The sequence below is a fragment of the Tachypleus tridentatus genome, chromosome 5 (assembly GCF_004210375.1).
Source record: "Tachypleus tridentatus isolate NWPU-2018 chromosome 5, ASM421037v1, whole genome shotgun sequence".
Classification (NCBI taxonomy): Eukaryota; Metazoa; Arthropoda; class Merostomata; order Xiphosura; family Limulidae; genus Tachypleus; species Tachypleus tridentatus.
In genome coordinates this window covers 23,456,323-23,474,111 of record NC_134829.1, presented here as the reverse complement: position 1 = coordinate 23,474,111, position 17,789 = coordinate 23,456,323, and the positions used below count along the sequence as shown (strand labels likewise).

General features: G+C 34.5%; 1 protein-coding gene across 1 annotated transcript in view; it reads left to right on the top strand.

Annotated features, from left to right (window-relative positions):
* The window catches only part of pit (probable ATP-dependent RNA helicase pitchoune), a 78,764-nt gene continuing 60,975 nt past the window's right edge, over positions 1–17,789 (top strand). The window contains exons 1-3 of the mRNA XM_076501630.1: positions 1–361; positions 5,660–5,743; positions 11,455–11,565. Of these exons, the coding sequence (XP_076357745.1) occupies positions 157–361; positions 5,660–5,743; positions 11,455–11,565 (400 nt within the window). The 5' untranslated portion in view covers positions 1–156. The remainder of the gene's footprint in view (positions 362–5,659; positions 5,744–11,454; positions 11,566–17,789) is intronic.

Genomic DNA, 17,789 nt, shown 5'->3' with positions numbered 1-17,789 from the left:
TTCAAACTGACATAATTTTTGGCCTTTAGAGGGCAGTTTAGTAGAACCACGTTAGTTAACGAAGATTTTGTTAAAAGTAGAAAACATTTAGGCTTAGTTAAAATTATTTAAATTGCTTGCATAAACATAAAATAGTGTTTATCAGTATTTTTCAAAATGGCAATTAATGATCAAGCTCTTTTAAGAAAGTTGAAGAAGAGGGAGAAACATAAACAAAAGTTTAGAAAACGGAAACAGCTAGAGAGAACTCAAAACTGCAAAAGTAACTCTGAGAGTGTTACTGATAGTGTTGGAAATGAGGAAAATGAAATTAACTGTAGCATTAATGAACGGAATGTGGTTGAGGATGTTTCAGACAAAGGTATTTAAGTGTTATAAAATTATATTACTTACTATATGCATGAAATTTTTATTAGAAAGCGCCTGTAATTAGGATGAATCAGTTAAATTTCTGATCTAAGTAGAGTAACAACTCGGCTTGCGATTATATCCTTTTTCAAATATGATTGATAGACTGTCATAAATCTTTCATTTTAATATGTTTTTATATCGCTTCCCAATAAGAATTTCAAATATTAATTCTGTACCTCATATCATTTCAAAGACTAGTTGTGATCAGTAAGTTACATATTCATAATATCAATATTAATGTGATTAAATTATGCATTTAACCCCTTTCATAACTTTTGAACACCTGTGACCATTGAATTCGAATGTTTTAACTTTATAATTTATGTTTGTTCAGTTGTTCATGTAAACAGAAGTGAATATATATTTGAACTGTTTTTGTGTACTCTAATGTAGCAATAAAAGTACAAGGAAAGGACAATACTATGATTTTAAGTAAGAGGTTTTAGTATCTTTTTCTTTCTTTTATACAGCTACTGTTGTGTTTAGATTTTCTATTTCAACAAAGTTAAAGGTACTTGTGTCCACCAAAGTTCTCTGAAAACAGTATAATTTATATCACATGTTAGAGCTAGGTGATTTAATATATTATTAGTGAGTAGTAATTACATTGTTTAGTTGATGTTAAACTAACAAATTAATTAATACTATGATTAAATTGATTGTCATGAAAATAATCAACTGGTGCAAAATTAATTCCCAATTCTTACAATTTTACATTATTTTAACTATCTACGTAATTGAAATATTGCTGTTATGTTTGTTTAGTAAGTACAAAACTACATTATGGACTATCTATGTTTTGCCAAGTTTTCACTTCAGGTTTGGTCAGCTTTGGTGATTGAGAAGGGGGGGTAAATTTGAGGATTTTGGCTTTGATTTTCCCCAAATATGTCATTGTCATGACAAAGTTACTGAGGGTGTTTGCCAGTGTTTTTAAGTTTAATCTGCTGACTAGAAGAAAAGCTATTATCTGACATTACCAACTCATTTTTCTTTGCTATGATGTTCAACTGCTCAACTCTATTACACATAATACATCCACCCAAACCCTGTAAAGTCACCTTTAAACATTTCTTTTAATTTCTGTATCAGAAAATCTTGCACAACCTACACAAGAAATTTGCCTAAAATTCATTCCACAGTCAAGAATAACACTGGAAGAGAGGTAAATGTATTGACCAGTATCTCAGCTGTATACCAAATGAGAATGAATTAAAAATATATGAAAAAAAACAACTCCAATACTTATATAAGAAATAACCTGCAGGATTTATATTAATGGTGAATTTCCCAATAATATAAGTCTATTAATTGCTTTGCAAGTAGTAGTTGCATCTAAATGCATATTTTACCAGGGAAAATCCCTGATCCCAGGGGCGTTTTGACAACACTGACACCCAAAACTTCTATTAGCTCTAGCTCTAGCAACAGAGCACTGCTTTGATTCCATGAGTGATTTATCTACCCATTATGTTAAAAACCATTACTTTATTCATACAACTGAGTGAGTTCCTATCTATACTAAATCTGTGTGAACCAAATTATGATAACCTAAATGAATAACCTTGAAATTGGTGTAATGAAAAATCAGCTGCTAAATATTTGTCCAAAATAGCGATTGGTCAAAATCATTCTGTAATATTTCAACATCCTCAGTACAACTACAGAAAAATTAAGAGTTTGATGTTATTAACAATCCTTGAAGCAGAGCAGGTTGCCAACACAATTCTTTTTAGTAGGGCTCAAAACTATACTTCTACCTTATAGTATACTGTAAGCTTCATAGAAAGGAAAGATTCAATAGATAATGCAATAAATACACATGGCAGCAAGGGACTTGGGAGAAAATCTGTATTTCTTTTTTAATTTCTTGTAAAAGTAAGGCAGAAATAAGGCAAAGTAATACACAAATGGAGCAAATAAACCCTCTAGTTAAAGGCTTGGTCAATATAACCAGCTTTGTAACCATCAGAATTTCCCTGCTGTAACTTACTGTTTTTTTATACATCTGTTTATAGTTAATTTTATTGCCCTTTTAACTGTGTTTAACTAATAGTTTCACCACACAGACTGTAATTAACTTGGCAAACATGCAGCTCCTTTGTTTTATCTTAAAAGTTTCTAATTTTTACAAGAAGTAAAGTATTCAGCTTCAAAAACTTCACAAACCATCCTGCTTCCTATTTTCCTCCCACTTAAAGCACTGATTATCAACAAATTTTATTAGTTTATATATTATGCCATTATCAGTATCATTAATAAAGATAAAGGCATTGACCTCTAAGGCACTACCTAGTAATAAGGATTCAGTTTAACTATATTTCATTTCTAACAATCTCTTGCTTTGTTCAGTCCAAACACCCTAAGATCTAATTAACTTGTCTTTCTCCAACATCTACAATCAATATGATTTTTGGAACTAATCTTTTTTTGTGTCACATCATCAAAAGCTTTTTTGAAAATCTAAGTACATCAAGTCCACACCTTTTCCATTGTTTGGATATCAAGTATTGTACTTGATGAAAACAGGTTATTACTGTAAAGCAAGAGATGAGAAGTTGTTTCTAGTATTTCAGTCCTGAACAGTGTATGAAAAATACTGGAATTAATTTGATCTCAAAGATATTAATCTGTTTGTGTTAATAAGAAAAACTGAGAGAATAAAACTAAAGTATTAGGACCATATTAAAACTTTCCTAGGGTTTTAAATGAGATCAAAGGTCAGGTAAGCAAATTGTTTATATTTTAGGTAGGTCAGTAAACATAAAGCAAGTGCTTAAGAATTGTAGATGTTATTTCTTTATTTAAAGTGGTTAATAAGAATTGCCCTGGGAATTAGAGGCCAATTAGTATCACATCTATTGTGGAATGAATCCTAGAGAATCTTAGAAATGACACTTTGCAAAATCACTTAGTGAAAAATTATATCACAAATAGAGACCAACACGGATACAAAAGGAAATCTTGATTTTCTAAACTGTTACAATGTTTTGAGGATATTACTTATGTGGATGACAGAAAGGTAATGCAACTGGATTTACATAAACATTTTGATAAGGTGTCAAATAAAAGATGAGCTAAGAAAATAATATCAATGAGGGTAGGAGAAAAACTAGTTATTTGGATTGTAGAGTAGTTATATGGGAATAAGTAAATGTTTGTCCTTAATGGAGTCCAGTTAGACTTAACCCCTGTAATAAGAGTATTGTTTCTGGAATTAAGGCCTGTGCTTTTAATTTTTTCATATTTACTTCATTAATATTCATTGGAATCTAATTAGTAAATTATTTAAGTTGGTTAATGTTATTTATCTCTTGAGTATTTCTACCTGTGTTAAGAATACTGAGTTATTACAGAATGACTTGGGTCAGTTGGTAAGTAGAATAACTAGTATAGAGTTCTGAATAATTGTACATTTACAGTTATTTATTTTCAAGTACTTCTTCACCCAGTATCACTTATTAGGGACTGTACGGTTATTAAATTTTGGCTTGCTAGGCAGGGAAATCTGCAAGTGAATATTACTTACGTATTCATTGCAAGTCAAGCAAGTGTAGGCTAAGCTGTCTAATTATAGCACTTTGGGACCTGTCAAGAGTCATTGTAATGGGGTGTATAGGCTTTAGCCTCATCAAAACCATAAAAGTGAAGCAGTTCCATTAAATATAAGGGAAATTGGCAGCTTACTAATCTGTAACTAACAAGTTTGCCTAAATGGTTGATAAAATTAACATCACAGTGTGTTTATTTTATTATCAATGAAGATTCAATTTTAAAAAAGTGTTTGCACACTCCTTACACCCTTACCTTTAGTTAGCCTACCACCTGGAAGGTCACATGACAAGAAGTTCAGAGAAAAATAAAAATGTCTATTATTATTTGGGTCTGTATAGTATGTGGCAAGTAACATTTCATTTTAGTAAGCTTAAGGCCAATCTATTTTGACTTTCTTAATGATTCATATTTCCGTCAATGATATTCTAAAACCTCTTATATTAGATTCTAGATTTTTTTTCTACCATAGATGGAATAAAATGAAAGAGAAAGCTTTGTATATCTGATACTTCATTGAAGATTGTGGAAAAACTTTTTCTGGTCTTTGTACTTTATTTTTAATATCTGTCTTTCTACACATCACTGAGCAATTAATATTTATGTGGATCAAGGTATTCCAAAATTTCTTACAGATTGTTCAGCATTAGGAATATTGCTCATATATTTGCTTCTTAAAACAAGAAGATAAAAGAATATTTAAAATCAGTTCTTAACAGTGGACTTGCTGTCAGTATCCTTGAAGGGAGCAATCTGCATTTTTTACATTTTGCTGACCTTTGACCTACTTGCTATGTGTAACCAAGTTTACATATTTATTGTTAACACTTCTGTTTGTATATTTTATTCAGTCTAACCAATTACAGTTCTTTTATTAATTTCCAATCACAGAAACATACATACTGAAGAGCTAAACTAAAAATCAACCTTGTAAATATTCAGATACTACATAGCTACTGTGTGATTAAAATCTCTATGGCTAAAACAACATAAAGATATTCATGAAAAAATATAGTTTGACGTGTATAAATATTTCTTACAGAATGTTCCTAAAATATATGTGGAAAAATTAAAACTGAAATGGAAAAGTTTTTAAATTATGACATAAAAAAATGATCAGAGAAATCTACTCAACACCCTGAGGCTGTTCCTCATACGTTTTGTTCTTTTGTTATTATTTCACTTGTATCTGTTCCCAAATATTTGTGTTAATTTAGTATTTTCCTGTTTAGGCATATGGATTTTGTGAGCTGTATCTATGTTGGATACTTTGTTTTGCCATTTTTTGTGAGTCAGTGATTTTGATTGGCCATACAACATTCTGTCACCTTGATTTTATTTATGTTCTGATATATAGTTGTGATTATGTGTGATATCTTGGTTTTACATACAAGTGTTGTAGTATCTTGCAGTGTATTTGCACATGTGATGCATAATACAATGATGTATGCTAACCCTAGACACTTACCTTTAATTCCTAACATTTTATATCAGTTTTAAATTGAAATGCTTCAAGAATGTTAGTTCAAAAAATTGAAGTTTATAGTCCTTTTAAGCTGTGAATTTTTAAAAATTGGTTGTGGTGTTTTTTTGCTGGAAATAATTGTATGGTATTATTTTAGAAAAGTGTCATACAGATTATTCAGGATTAATTATTATGCAAGCTTAGTAATAGCTATTTATATGAAATTATTAGATCAAGAGATATCTGTTATGGATGCTGTTGAAACCGAAGATGGAACTTTGGATAGTAATGATGATTCTGCTGAACCAGAGAAAAGTGAGTTCTTTTTGCATATGAAGATGAAAACATTCATTAAGAACATTCAATAAACTTTTGAATCTTGCTCAAGCTCTGAAGCCAGTTTCAGAGCATACCTTGAATTAGGGTCATCAGCCCACTCCATAGTCAGCATTGAAGTTGGAGAGTCACTCCACTGTTTCTCATCTTCCATGTTTTTTTTGGTTTTTTTAATTCTAATACATTAAGTTTAATATTATTTGGATTAACAAAATAAAATATATATAGGTTTACATCCAAAGACTTAAACACTAGGGCCATATTGAAGAATATGTTTTAACCCTAGAATGTTTGAAACACATTACCAAACAAAGTTTTAAACCTCTGATAGTATTGCATAAGTTACTAATGACATCACTGTAACTACTAGTTTCTATTTTATTGGAAAACATATTATTTTCAGTAAAGTAGTATATAAAACAACTAAAACTCCTTTTTGTGACAATATTAGTTGTCTAAAACTTATTAATGTTTATTTCAAATATACATTTTAGAACACAAAAGTTATCACACGAGAAAATAACTTTATAGTTTTCTCTGATTCAGTGCTGCTTTCTCTATGCACAGTTCTCTCTTGCTACTAGCCTTCAAAAGCCCCACCTACAATCGTGAGTTTTTGCATGATATTTTTGTGCTGTTGCATGTAAATGGATATGCAATGACCCTTCCCCAGTAGGAATACCACACACCCTCTTAGTACAGCTAGTTTACTTTGATGAACTGTTCTCCCAGGTTCATATTTCTTAGTCTAGCATTGATCAACAAGATTGTCAAGCTGGACAAACTTCAACTAGGACATCAGTCTCCATTTGTCAGGAAACTGTCAGCCATCCTGCATCAAAAGTTGCAGTCCTCCATATGGTTTGATCCTTCTTCTGATCCTGGAACAGATATTCCCATACCAGTTGAGCCATTTCACAAGGACAACAATTTTGATGGCCTTTTTCTGCTACAACTTCTAATTCCACTGCCATTGATCATTCTAGACCTTACTCTTTTGTTCCTAGATGTGATGTCTTGTATTTGGTAGATTTTGTTCCTTTCTCCTGTGTCAAATGATTCTTCTGTCTCTCTTATTCATTATGACTTTATCTTTCTTTTTTTCCTGATATTCAGGTCCATGCTGGTCAGTTTCTCTCTCTACTTTGTGTTGGTGCCAGCATGCCTCATCCTCCTCACTTGACAAATGCACATGCTTTGGCCTTTCACAGGACTGAATTTCTGGACATACAGAGTTTGGAATCATCTATTCAGGCTTGGAGATCTTTTTTTTTGTCTTTGTTTTTGCCATCTCTATTCTTGCATGTTTATTTCACATTTACTAGTTTCTTGCAAAGTCTTTTCTCTATCCACCTTATTTCAGAGGCTGTATGCTGTTCACTTGAGGGATTTTCAGCAGATATTCATTCTCTTGCTTTTTTGGCTTTGGTGTGGCTATTTTCTTCACTCATATCTTTCCATACATAGGTGTTTTTTTCTGTTAGGTGGGAATGCCTTTTTACTAAGGCATATTTACCTGTCTCTTATCTTGGATACCTTCATCTAGCTCCTTTCTTTTACCAACATCTTTTTGGGAAGTACTGTACTTTTTGAATACTTGTGTAGATATTGCATGCTATCATTCTTTCATTTATTCCCTGGTTTCTTATCTTTTGCAGTCTTCTCCTGTATCCAAATCTGTTTCCTGTCATTCTGCTTCCTTTTTTTTCTGGTTCCCTCTCTCATGCTTCCCATGTTTCTTCTCCTATCCATACTACTCGTAGGCTGCAATCACTGTCAGTATCAACAGTGATTATTCTTGAGGCTTAGGTGTAGTAGAAGCACAGTTGGCATGGTTTACAGCTTAGGTACTTTAAGTACTGTCAGAGGGCTTATCTCTTTGTTTTTCCTATTCGTCCTTTGTCTTCCATTCCTATTGCATTCCCTCCTTCAAGGGATCTAATTTATTTCCAGTGTCTGTCCAAAGTTTTCTTAGACTTGTTGATGAAAGGCACTATCAAATGGGTTTTTCATCCTTTTCCTGAATTTTATTCCCATCTCTTCATAGTTCCCAAGAAAATGGGATTGGCATAAGTTTTTTGGACTTTAGTTAATCAACCTAACTCATTTTACCATGGAAACTATTCTCAACATGAGATGGGCTTTTGCTTTAGGTCTTTAGATGACCAAAGTAAACATCCCAAATGCTTGTTTTCACATTTCCATTTCCCCTGCATCCAGATGTTACCTTTGGTTTTTTCACCAGGGTTATGTTTTTCAATTCCACACTCTTCCTTTAGCCTAGCTTCATAAATTTTTGTCAGGTAGTCAGAACATTTGCTCAGCACATGCATAGCTTGACTGTAATTTTACCATTATGTGGATGACTGATTTCTTTTGGCTCCTCCCAGCAACTGTTCTACAGCCATACTCATCTCCTCTTTAATGAAGCAGCATTTTTGGGTTCATTGGTCAAATTGCAGAGATCACATTTCACACTGACTCAGTATCCCATTTAATTGGTCATGTTTTTGAATTTGCATCTCAGGGTCTCTTCTGTTCTTTCTTTGACACATATGGATTGATTAGATTCCAATGCTCTTTTCTCTTCTGTCACTGTGTAGGTGAGGGGACCTTCCAGGGAAGGTTTTGTTCTTTCAGTTTATCTCCTCTGGGACCTAAACATCCACCCACATGTTTGCCGTGCATGTTGACCCATGAAAGGGAGGAGAGGATCCTGGTGGTTAAGGGGTCTGACCCTAACACACCACTTTGGCCTTGAATTCCTGTAGACAGGCAGCCATGGGGTGGCCCTCCTAGGGTCAATTGGCTGGTCCACTTGGGCTAGAGTCAACCAAGTACCAGTGTTGGACGTTCTCAGCAGTGTTGTGGATGTTATATCTGATGCTGGTGTTTGGGTATATTTCTCACAAAACCCTGGGATTACTGCAGTATCCTTGTTTGGCATTGTAGTATATCCCCTCATAGGACTCCGTGGTGGGTGGGATCAGTGGGTGCCGAAACATTCTTTTTTTATTATGGATCCTCCAAATAAAAACTTAAATAAAATAGTGAAAAAACAGTCCTATGGACCATGTATTGAAGATTTTGAGCAGCAATCTTTAACATCTGTAACAACTGTTGTACTTCATTTTCTTATACTACATTCTCTTTCAGATAAACCTTTAGGGCAAATGTCTTCTTTTTTTATTTAGAAGGGACTAGAGGAACTTGCTGGCTCTCCAAAGTCAGTAAAGAAGCTTTAATTTTGGTGACATATTGGTGGAAACATCTACATCTCAACACAGTGAATTCTTCTTACATTCAAAGGCGATTGAGAATATACCCATTAAGGTTATGCGTCACACTACTTTGAATTTGTGATGAGGAGTTATTATTGAGAGGGGTTTGAAGAACATTCCTGAGTCAGATTTTTGCTTGTTTTTCCACCTAAGGAGTTTCTGCAGTGAGGCGTATCTCCACTCTCAAAGATGGAATTATGATGCCGACCAGTGTCCTCATTTTAACACTTACATCACTGCATCTGCCTGCCACCATCAAGGCAGTTTATCTCAATTACAAGGTATGGCCATACATTTCAAACCCTCTTGGATGTTTCCAGTGTCAGCGGTTCAGTCATTTGAAGACATCCTGTCGTGAGTCCTTGCCACTGTAATGAGCACTACTATGGTAGGAATGCAGACGGATCTTTCTATGCCTCCAAAAGACTAATTTCAAACTATATGAAAAGTCTTTTGACCTCCATTGTTAAAAAAGTTGATGAATCAATGTCAACACCCATCTCTGTCTGTAACATTCACTTTAGCAAACCCCAAGATCCACTTCCTTTGGTTCTGGGTATGGGCATTTCCTCAGGTACATCTTTTTCTCCCACTCCAAGATGCAAAATGATCATTCTTTCATGTCCTCAGTTGCTGTAATCCTCTTCGAACGACAAAGATTTGCCCAATCAACCCAGAGCAGTATCCATGGAGGCTCGCAGATCTCCCTCAAATAAAGAAAAAAGAAGTGGTCGAAAACAGAAGGGCTCTCTCCACCCAATTCACCTCCACATAAATAAAAATGGCCACCTTGATACAATGGAACTGTCGAGGTTTACATTTAATTTGGATGACATCAAAGCACTGATTGTTTCCTACCATCCTGTATGTTTCCTTGCAGGAAACATTTCTGAAACCTACCAATACAGTCACTTTCATCAGTTTTCTTTGTACAGAAATGACAGGTTGTGTGATGGTCGAGTACATGGAGGGGTGGCACTGTTGGTTGATCAACACGTGCCCACCCTGTCTTTGCCACTCGACACACCCTTGGAGGCAGTAGCCATCCATGTTTTCTTGGGTCATACCATCACTGTTTGTTCTCTCTACCTGTCACCTGGAGAGACATATGATCAATCAGACCTTGATTCTCTCATTGAACAGTTGCCATCTCCCTTTTTAATCCTGGGGGACTTTAATGGACATAATCCCCTGTGGAAATGTACTGATATTGATGGGAAGGGTCACTCCATAGAGCGTATGCTCTCTGATCACAATCCTTTTCTTTCCAATACTGGTTCTTATACTTATTTTCTTGCACCTAGTCAGTCCTTTACTGTTATTGATCTCTCAGTTTGCTCCCCTTTACTGTTCTTCCACATTTTATGGAGAGTTCACAACAATCCATAAGGCAGTAATAATTTTCCTATAATTTTGAGAGAGACTGGCTGTGGTCAATATTATCAGATCCGTGTGGCCCAGTGGAAGCTGGATCAAGCTAACTACTGCCTGCCTGTTATTGAGAGGAAAGGTGACTAATTTTTCTAAACAAAACATTTTTAAGTAAGGAAATTTTAATATTCTTTGTCCAAATATCAAAATCAAATGTTTATTGTTCCAGACTTCTCAGTACATAAAAACACATTTGCAAAACCTGATCCCATTCAGATAGATTTTTTTGAGTTAAATCCATTATAAGCTTCTCACATCATTTTTGTATGATGACTTAATTTGTTATTCATATCATTTATTTACATAATAAAGATTTTTAAATGGTAATAAATATATTGCATATAGTCTTAAGTAACATTAGTATAAGTGTTGAATTTATCCCAAAATAAATGAATTTTTTGTTTATACCCAGGTAGACAGAAGGTGCACTCATAGCATGCCTAAGGGCATGTGGAATGAGATGTAATGAGGTAATATTCTGTCTATCCAGTATGTACAAAAGAAGAAATAAAACCCAAGTTTCTTTTACTTGTTTTTTTCGATAGTGATATGATTATTTTAATCTACAGTTTTAAATTCAGTAAACTGTGTGAACATCATTTAATATTTGGCTGTGAAGTTTAACTGTTTTACCTAACTGTATCAAAAAAATATGTTGCGAGAAATAAGTCTACAGTTTACATTTACTACTGCATTATCTGTTTGTTACTTAGATCTCAAGCCTAACTTGCCTCTTTTACTGTGTGTGTTGGGAACTTCGTCTCTCTTGAGTATGTCATTTTAATTATTAAAATCTCAGAGGAACAGTTGAAACAATAAATATATTTAGAAAAAGAAAGATTTCTAGAACAACTCCTAAGTTTTCAGGTTTAAGAAAATCTGACAGATTACTTGCATTAGTTTACTAATTGATAGTTTTATGCTTATGTAGTTCTCTTTTTTTTTATAAGTTAATAATGTATCATTGTTTTCCAACAGAGAAAAGAAAGAAAATTGCAAAACTAGAGAAAAAACATAAAGAGGACAATAGAAATGATTCAAACCTCAAACTTGAAGATGATGGTTATAAAGAAGAGGGCTCTGAAAGTGGTAATTGCCATTTATTTGTTTATGAAAATATTGATTACATTCAAGCATGTGGGAGTTTTATCATGCTTTTTTTAAATTTAATTTTTACTTAAGGAATATCATGTTCTTGTCTATTCTAAATAAGTAAATTACACATTCATATCAGTTATTGATGGTAAGGAAAATTTTTTATGTTTATTGTGAATGATAAAAGTAAAGGCCAGTTAATCTTTCTTGGAGAAGTAAAGCTATGCATTCATATCTGTTTTGGATAACCATCACTCAGTACACCTATTTTCTCTATATTAAGTACATTTAAACCACAGCCCTGCATGGCCAGGTGGTTAAGGCACTTGATTTGTAATTTGAAGGTGCCAGGTTCTAATGCCCGTTGCACCAAATATGCTCACCCTTTCAGCCGTGGGGATATTATAATGTGACGGTCAATCTCACTATTTGTTGGTAAAAGAGTAGCTCAAGAGTTGGCAGTAGGTGGTGATGACAAGCTGCCTTCACTCTAGTTTTACACTGCTAAATTAGGAATGGTTAGTGCAGATAACCCTTGTGTAACTTTTCATGAAATTTGAAAAACAAACAAGGTATTTAAACGATGTTGAGCGTTGGCTAGTTGAAACTGAAACCCATGGTACAGAGTGCAACCAACCAAAAAATATGTTAAAGCTCTACATTACAGGTTATATTTTTGATTTTACCTTTGATGAAAGGAAGATAAAACTGTTGGTCCGCTGTATGATGTGAACTAACAAATTGGAAGAAATACCGAAAATTATTCACACATGTAAATTAACTTAGGAGAGACTTTAAAAACCCATAAAATAATATATGCACATCACCATTACAAGAGGTCTAACTGTATTTCTTTAGTTTGCTAACTGTAGCCATGAATAAGCAAAACTGCAAGCCACAGTAGAGAGTGTGTCCAATCAAAGCATGTATTAGATCTCTGCAGCATGGATTATTATATTTTCAAGTTTACTTTTGGTGACGGTCTGGCATAGCCAAGTGATTAGGGCGACTGCTCTTTCACCTGTGAGAGTGTTATGATGTGATGATCAATCCCAATATTTATTGGTAAAAGAGTAGCCTAGTGGATGGTAATGAATAGTGCTTTCCCTCTAGTTTTACACTGGTAAATTGGGGATGGCTAGCTCAGGTAGCCTTCACATAGCTTTGCTTGAAAATTCAAAACAAACATACAAACAAAATTGGCCAGTCCAGGTATATTCCTTCTTTTTAGGCCAATGGTTCTTTACCTGGGTTCAATCGAACCCCAGGGGTTCGGCAGAGGTCAAGACACACACACTGTGTCTGTCTCTGTTCCGTTCACCCCACTCATATGATTCATGATGTCATGCTCTACTTGGTCATCATTGGCTGCAGCTGATCACGTCACATCATTTGGCTAATCTGTGCTGCAGGGAACTTTGTGCGATTAGCAGTCGACTTGTGACTGTAGTAATCGTGCGTCATTTGTGTTGTTTTTTCCTAAACTTTCAGTCCCTTCATACTAACTTTGTCGAGCAAAAACAGAAAGTGGTTGGGCGAATACGTACAGTATGGATTCACGTGTATAATGGAACATGATGGGAGTCAGCATCCTCAATGCATGATTTGCAATGCCAAGTTGAGCAATTCTAGTCTAGCACTGGCAAAACTAAGAGATCACTCCCTAAAGCTGCATGGAGATGGGAAATACAAGAACACAACACTTGCTGAATTGAAGGTAAAGAGAGCCAGGTTCGATGAAAAGACTACTTCGTCTGTTCTCTGCTTTGTACTCATCGACAAACCGATCCTCACAACATCGTACGAAGTTGTGTACTTGATCGCAAAGCAGGGCAAACCACACACCATTGGTGAAGCACTCGTAAAACCAGCTACGTTGAAGATGGTGAATATCATGCTGGGAAAAGCTGCTGAAAATAAGTTATCCCAAATTCCTCTTTCAAATGACACCATCAGCAGCAGAATAGATGACATGAGCGATGACATTTTGGCTCAAGTAGTTGCAGACCTGATTTCAAGCCCAGCAAAATTCAGTCTTCAACTCGACAAGACCACCGACATTTCCATTCTAAGCCAGCTTGTTGTATTCATGCGCTATGTGAAAAATGACGAGATAAAAGATTTTTTATTTTGTAAGCCTCTTACAACAACAACTAAGGCAGCCGACATGAAGAAACTTGTGGATGACTTCTTCAGAGTCAACGATCTTTGTGGGATATGGTTTCTGCAGTTTGTTCAGACAGAGCTCCAGTCATGCTGGGACGAAACTCTGGTTTTGGTGCGCTGGTGAAAGCTGATGCACCACACATCATTGTAATGCACTGTGTCCTGCACAGACATGCATTGGCAACAAAAACCTTGCCTTCAAAACTGGCAGAAGTATTAAAAATTGTTGTGGAATGTGTGAACTTTGTGCAAAATAGTGCCCTGAAGCACCGCATCTTCAGATCTGTGTAATGTAATGGGCTCTAAATTTGAGGTACTTCTGTACCATTCTAACGTTCAGTGGTTATCCCGGGGAAAGGTACTGAATCGTGTTTTTGCCATGTGTGTGGAATTAGCCCTATTTTTGTGAGAGCACCAACATTGTCATGCAGATTGCTTCGAAAAATCTGAGTTGATTCTCATTTTGGCGTACATGGCCAATATCTTCAATGCTCTCAATCAACAAATGCAGGGCAGTGGAGTCAACATCATCGAAGCAGAAGATAACCTGAAGGCTTTTCAAAAAAGCTACCATTATGGAAACGACAAACAGAGAATGATAACATCACAAACTTTTCCCTGCTGGACGATTGTGTAAGTAGGATCGAAGATGTGTCTGAAATCGGAGACATTTCTGTACCTGGGGAAGTGAAGCAAGTAATTGTCATGCACTTAGATGAGCTTGCAAAGTCTCTCGACGGATACTTCCCCACCAGAGAGTCATGTCCAGTATGGGTGAGACAGCCGCTCACGTTTAGTGTTGCGACAGCAGATGTAAATGATGAATACCTCAACAAAATCATTGAACTTCAGCAGAGCCAGGTTCAACAGCAACTTTTCAGAACAACAACGCTCTTAACATTTTGGTGTCACCAAATCGTAGCATACCCTCTTATTGCTAAGAAAGCTCTTCAGATACTCATACCATTTGTTACAACATACCTTTGCGAGCAATCCTTTTTGAGGATGGCAGACATAAAAAAAAGAAGAAAAGGAACAGACTTTGTTGCAAAAATGATATGAGAGTGGCACTTGTTAAGGTGAAGCTGCGTATTTCTGAACTTGTCTCTGAAAGGCAACAGCAAAAGTCACATTGATTTGCAGTAAGTATTCATTGAGTTATGTTTTTGTGTGAAATTCATGTTTTGTTGGTTTTGTTCTTTGAACACAGTGATATTGTGTGTAACTGATGCAAGGTTCATTTTGTGCACTAATAAAATATTTACTTATGTTTTGAATTTGAAAAAATCATATTTTATTTTTCCAATTATGAAGGTTTCAGTGAATGCAAGTACGAAACTTAACAAGGTTAAGAACCACTGTTTCAGGCATAAAGATATCAAAAAACATTGAATAAACCAAACTTATTTAATAAACAAACAAACAATACATTTCAACATACAATCTGGATTTATGAAAAAAATGCTAATAAAGGTTTATTCTATAGAGTTCTTGATCTCAGACATCCACAATGTTTCTAATATTATTTGTTACCTTTGTGTCTGCAATGTTCTCTGTCTTTCTGCTGAACATTACGTATGTGCTTTCAAAGAAGTGTATGATCCACAATTACTTTGTTTCTACAATGTCCCTTGTAGGAATATTTGATTATCTCCCTATATGCTATAAAAACCTGAGGAATTGCAATCCATATTGACACCTAGGAATTTGTTCAGCTTGGTTCCAGCTAATTCTTTTGGAGAAAATACCATCTACTGTGTCTGGTTGATGTTTTTTCAAATTCAGCCTGTTAGAATCTTCACTGGGCATGCTGACATAGGGCATCCTGAAATTCATTGTATTTTCCATTGTGGTACTTCCTTTTTCTCACAAGATTAGCTATTCCTGTTCATTGCTGCCCCCTCCATGCAAACATTTTATTTACACATGCCACAAGCCTTCTGCTCTGTCATGTAAATCATCATGTGCCACCTTTACACCAATAGGAGCATAATAAACTGATGTCTCCCTCTGTGCACAACTACCAAACTGTCACTTCTGGTTTGGCAGTGCTTGCACTCGGACTGTTTCTTTTTGTCATTCTTTACTGTTTCACGTTCGTGGTTAGTATACTTGTGGAGTGGTCTTCATTTATTGTAACTTCCAGATTTTATGAAGTAAATTTGCATTCATTTATCCTAGCTTATTTCAGTTGCTTTCAAAAGAAAAGCTAATGTTATCACTTTGGGAGTCATGTCTTAACTGGCGCTGCCTCACTGGCCACAGGTGCCGGCAAACCAATGTGGGTTTTCGTCAGTGTTTGTCCTTGAGAAAAATGGACTATGAAAGGGATGTCCTCTTTCTCTGGTTCTTGCCTGCAAACCATGTTTTTGCAGGTGGAAATCTTTATCGCCTTTTACCACCACCAGATTTCAAGTGTTTGCATCTTCATTTTCATTATGTAGTCTTCATTCCCAATGCTGAGGTTATATGTTACTTTCACTTGTTTATAATGTCTTTTGTTCACATTCCTCCATGAACAGTTTCCATCTTCTTTTGTAAGGAGTTTGATCATCTACTATCTGGACTTTCTCAGATTATGCCTTGTGCTTTGTGATCCACCATTTGCCATGCAATCTGCCAACTTTGGAGAGATAAGACATTTTATTATTTTATTGTTAATATTATTGTCTGTAATTATTTGATTTCCATAACATATCCTTATTTAGATTAGTTAATACTAAGTTATGTTGTGATTTGTGAATAGTTTTCATTGTTTTTCTTATATACCATTCAATTAGGCTTAACGTGGTATGTTCTTTATTAGTTTAACTGTGTTACTTTGTTACCTTTATATCTTCCTGTCAATTTAATTTTGTTAATAATTTTCTTTGCTTGGTTTGGGTGGAACCCTTGAACTGGGGCTCATACAGACCTTTTTCAATATTGTGCCTATTTAGTGTTCTGTTTCATTTTTCTATTTGTTCTTACATTTTCCTTTGTTCTTTATGCTTTGATTAGGCTTAATTCGTTTTTTGTTTTTTTTTTACAGTTTAACTGTAGTTCTAGTTTGTTTCCTGGTTAATTCTGTTCACTATCTTGTTTGATTAAACTTCATTACTGTATTACTTATCATTTTACTGACAAGTTAATGTGAACTTCAGTTCTATTTTTTTTTCACTACTTCATCATATTTGAACTATTTCATGTACCATTTTCTTTCCATTTTAATATGTTGACTAATTTGTTTGGATTTTCTTCATAGATTATCCTTTCACAGTTACTTTAATTTCATCTCTACTTTATATTTATTGCCATTTGTTTCATTTAGTTTATAATTCTTCCTTGTTACCATTACATTTTCCAGTATGGGCTTGGTCATTGTAAGCATTTTGTATATATTATAGTTTACTTGCTATAACTTTTGAATTAGTAAGTGTATGCGTAAGAAATTTGGCAGATTATCAGTGAACATTACAGTGTTTTCATACACAAAATATCGTATTTCATATTAAGTCTTAAGGTTTGTGATGTAATGTTTTTCTCATGCCTTTTCATTTTTGCATGTTGCCTGTCCAATATGCAAGGTAATTTTCATTTTAAGATTAAAAGTACTGTTATGCAACAGAAAATTTTCAATTTTCTCATGTGAACTCCTTATAATATCCAGAGTTATCAAACATTTCTTAAGAAACAAAATTTATCTGTTATTTTCACTAATGAACCTCTGTACAGGTAATGACAATTAGTCCAATCTTGTAACCACCATAAAAAAAGGAAATAAATACAAATTGTATTGTTGTTTTTTTGTTCTAGAATACTACAGATTATAACACAAAAATATGAATATTTAGACTAAATAACTTAAATTGTATAACATTATATATTTATTTCTTTTATTGCACTAACCTTTTAGTTGTGTCTGGCTAACACAACAATAGTTACAGTGATTCAGTGCATGTACACCCAAGTTATCTAATCCAATGATATAAAACTGACCCTTAGTTCTTACAAGGTAACCTGTCTTGGCTGTGTTTTAGTGGACTAGTATTTTGTAATATACAGTCACATTT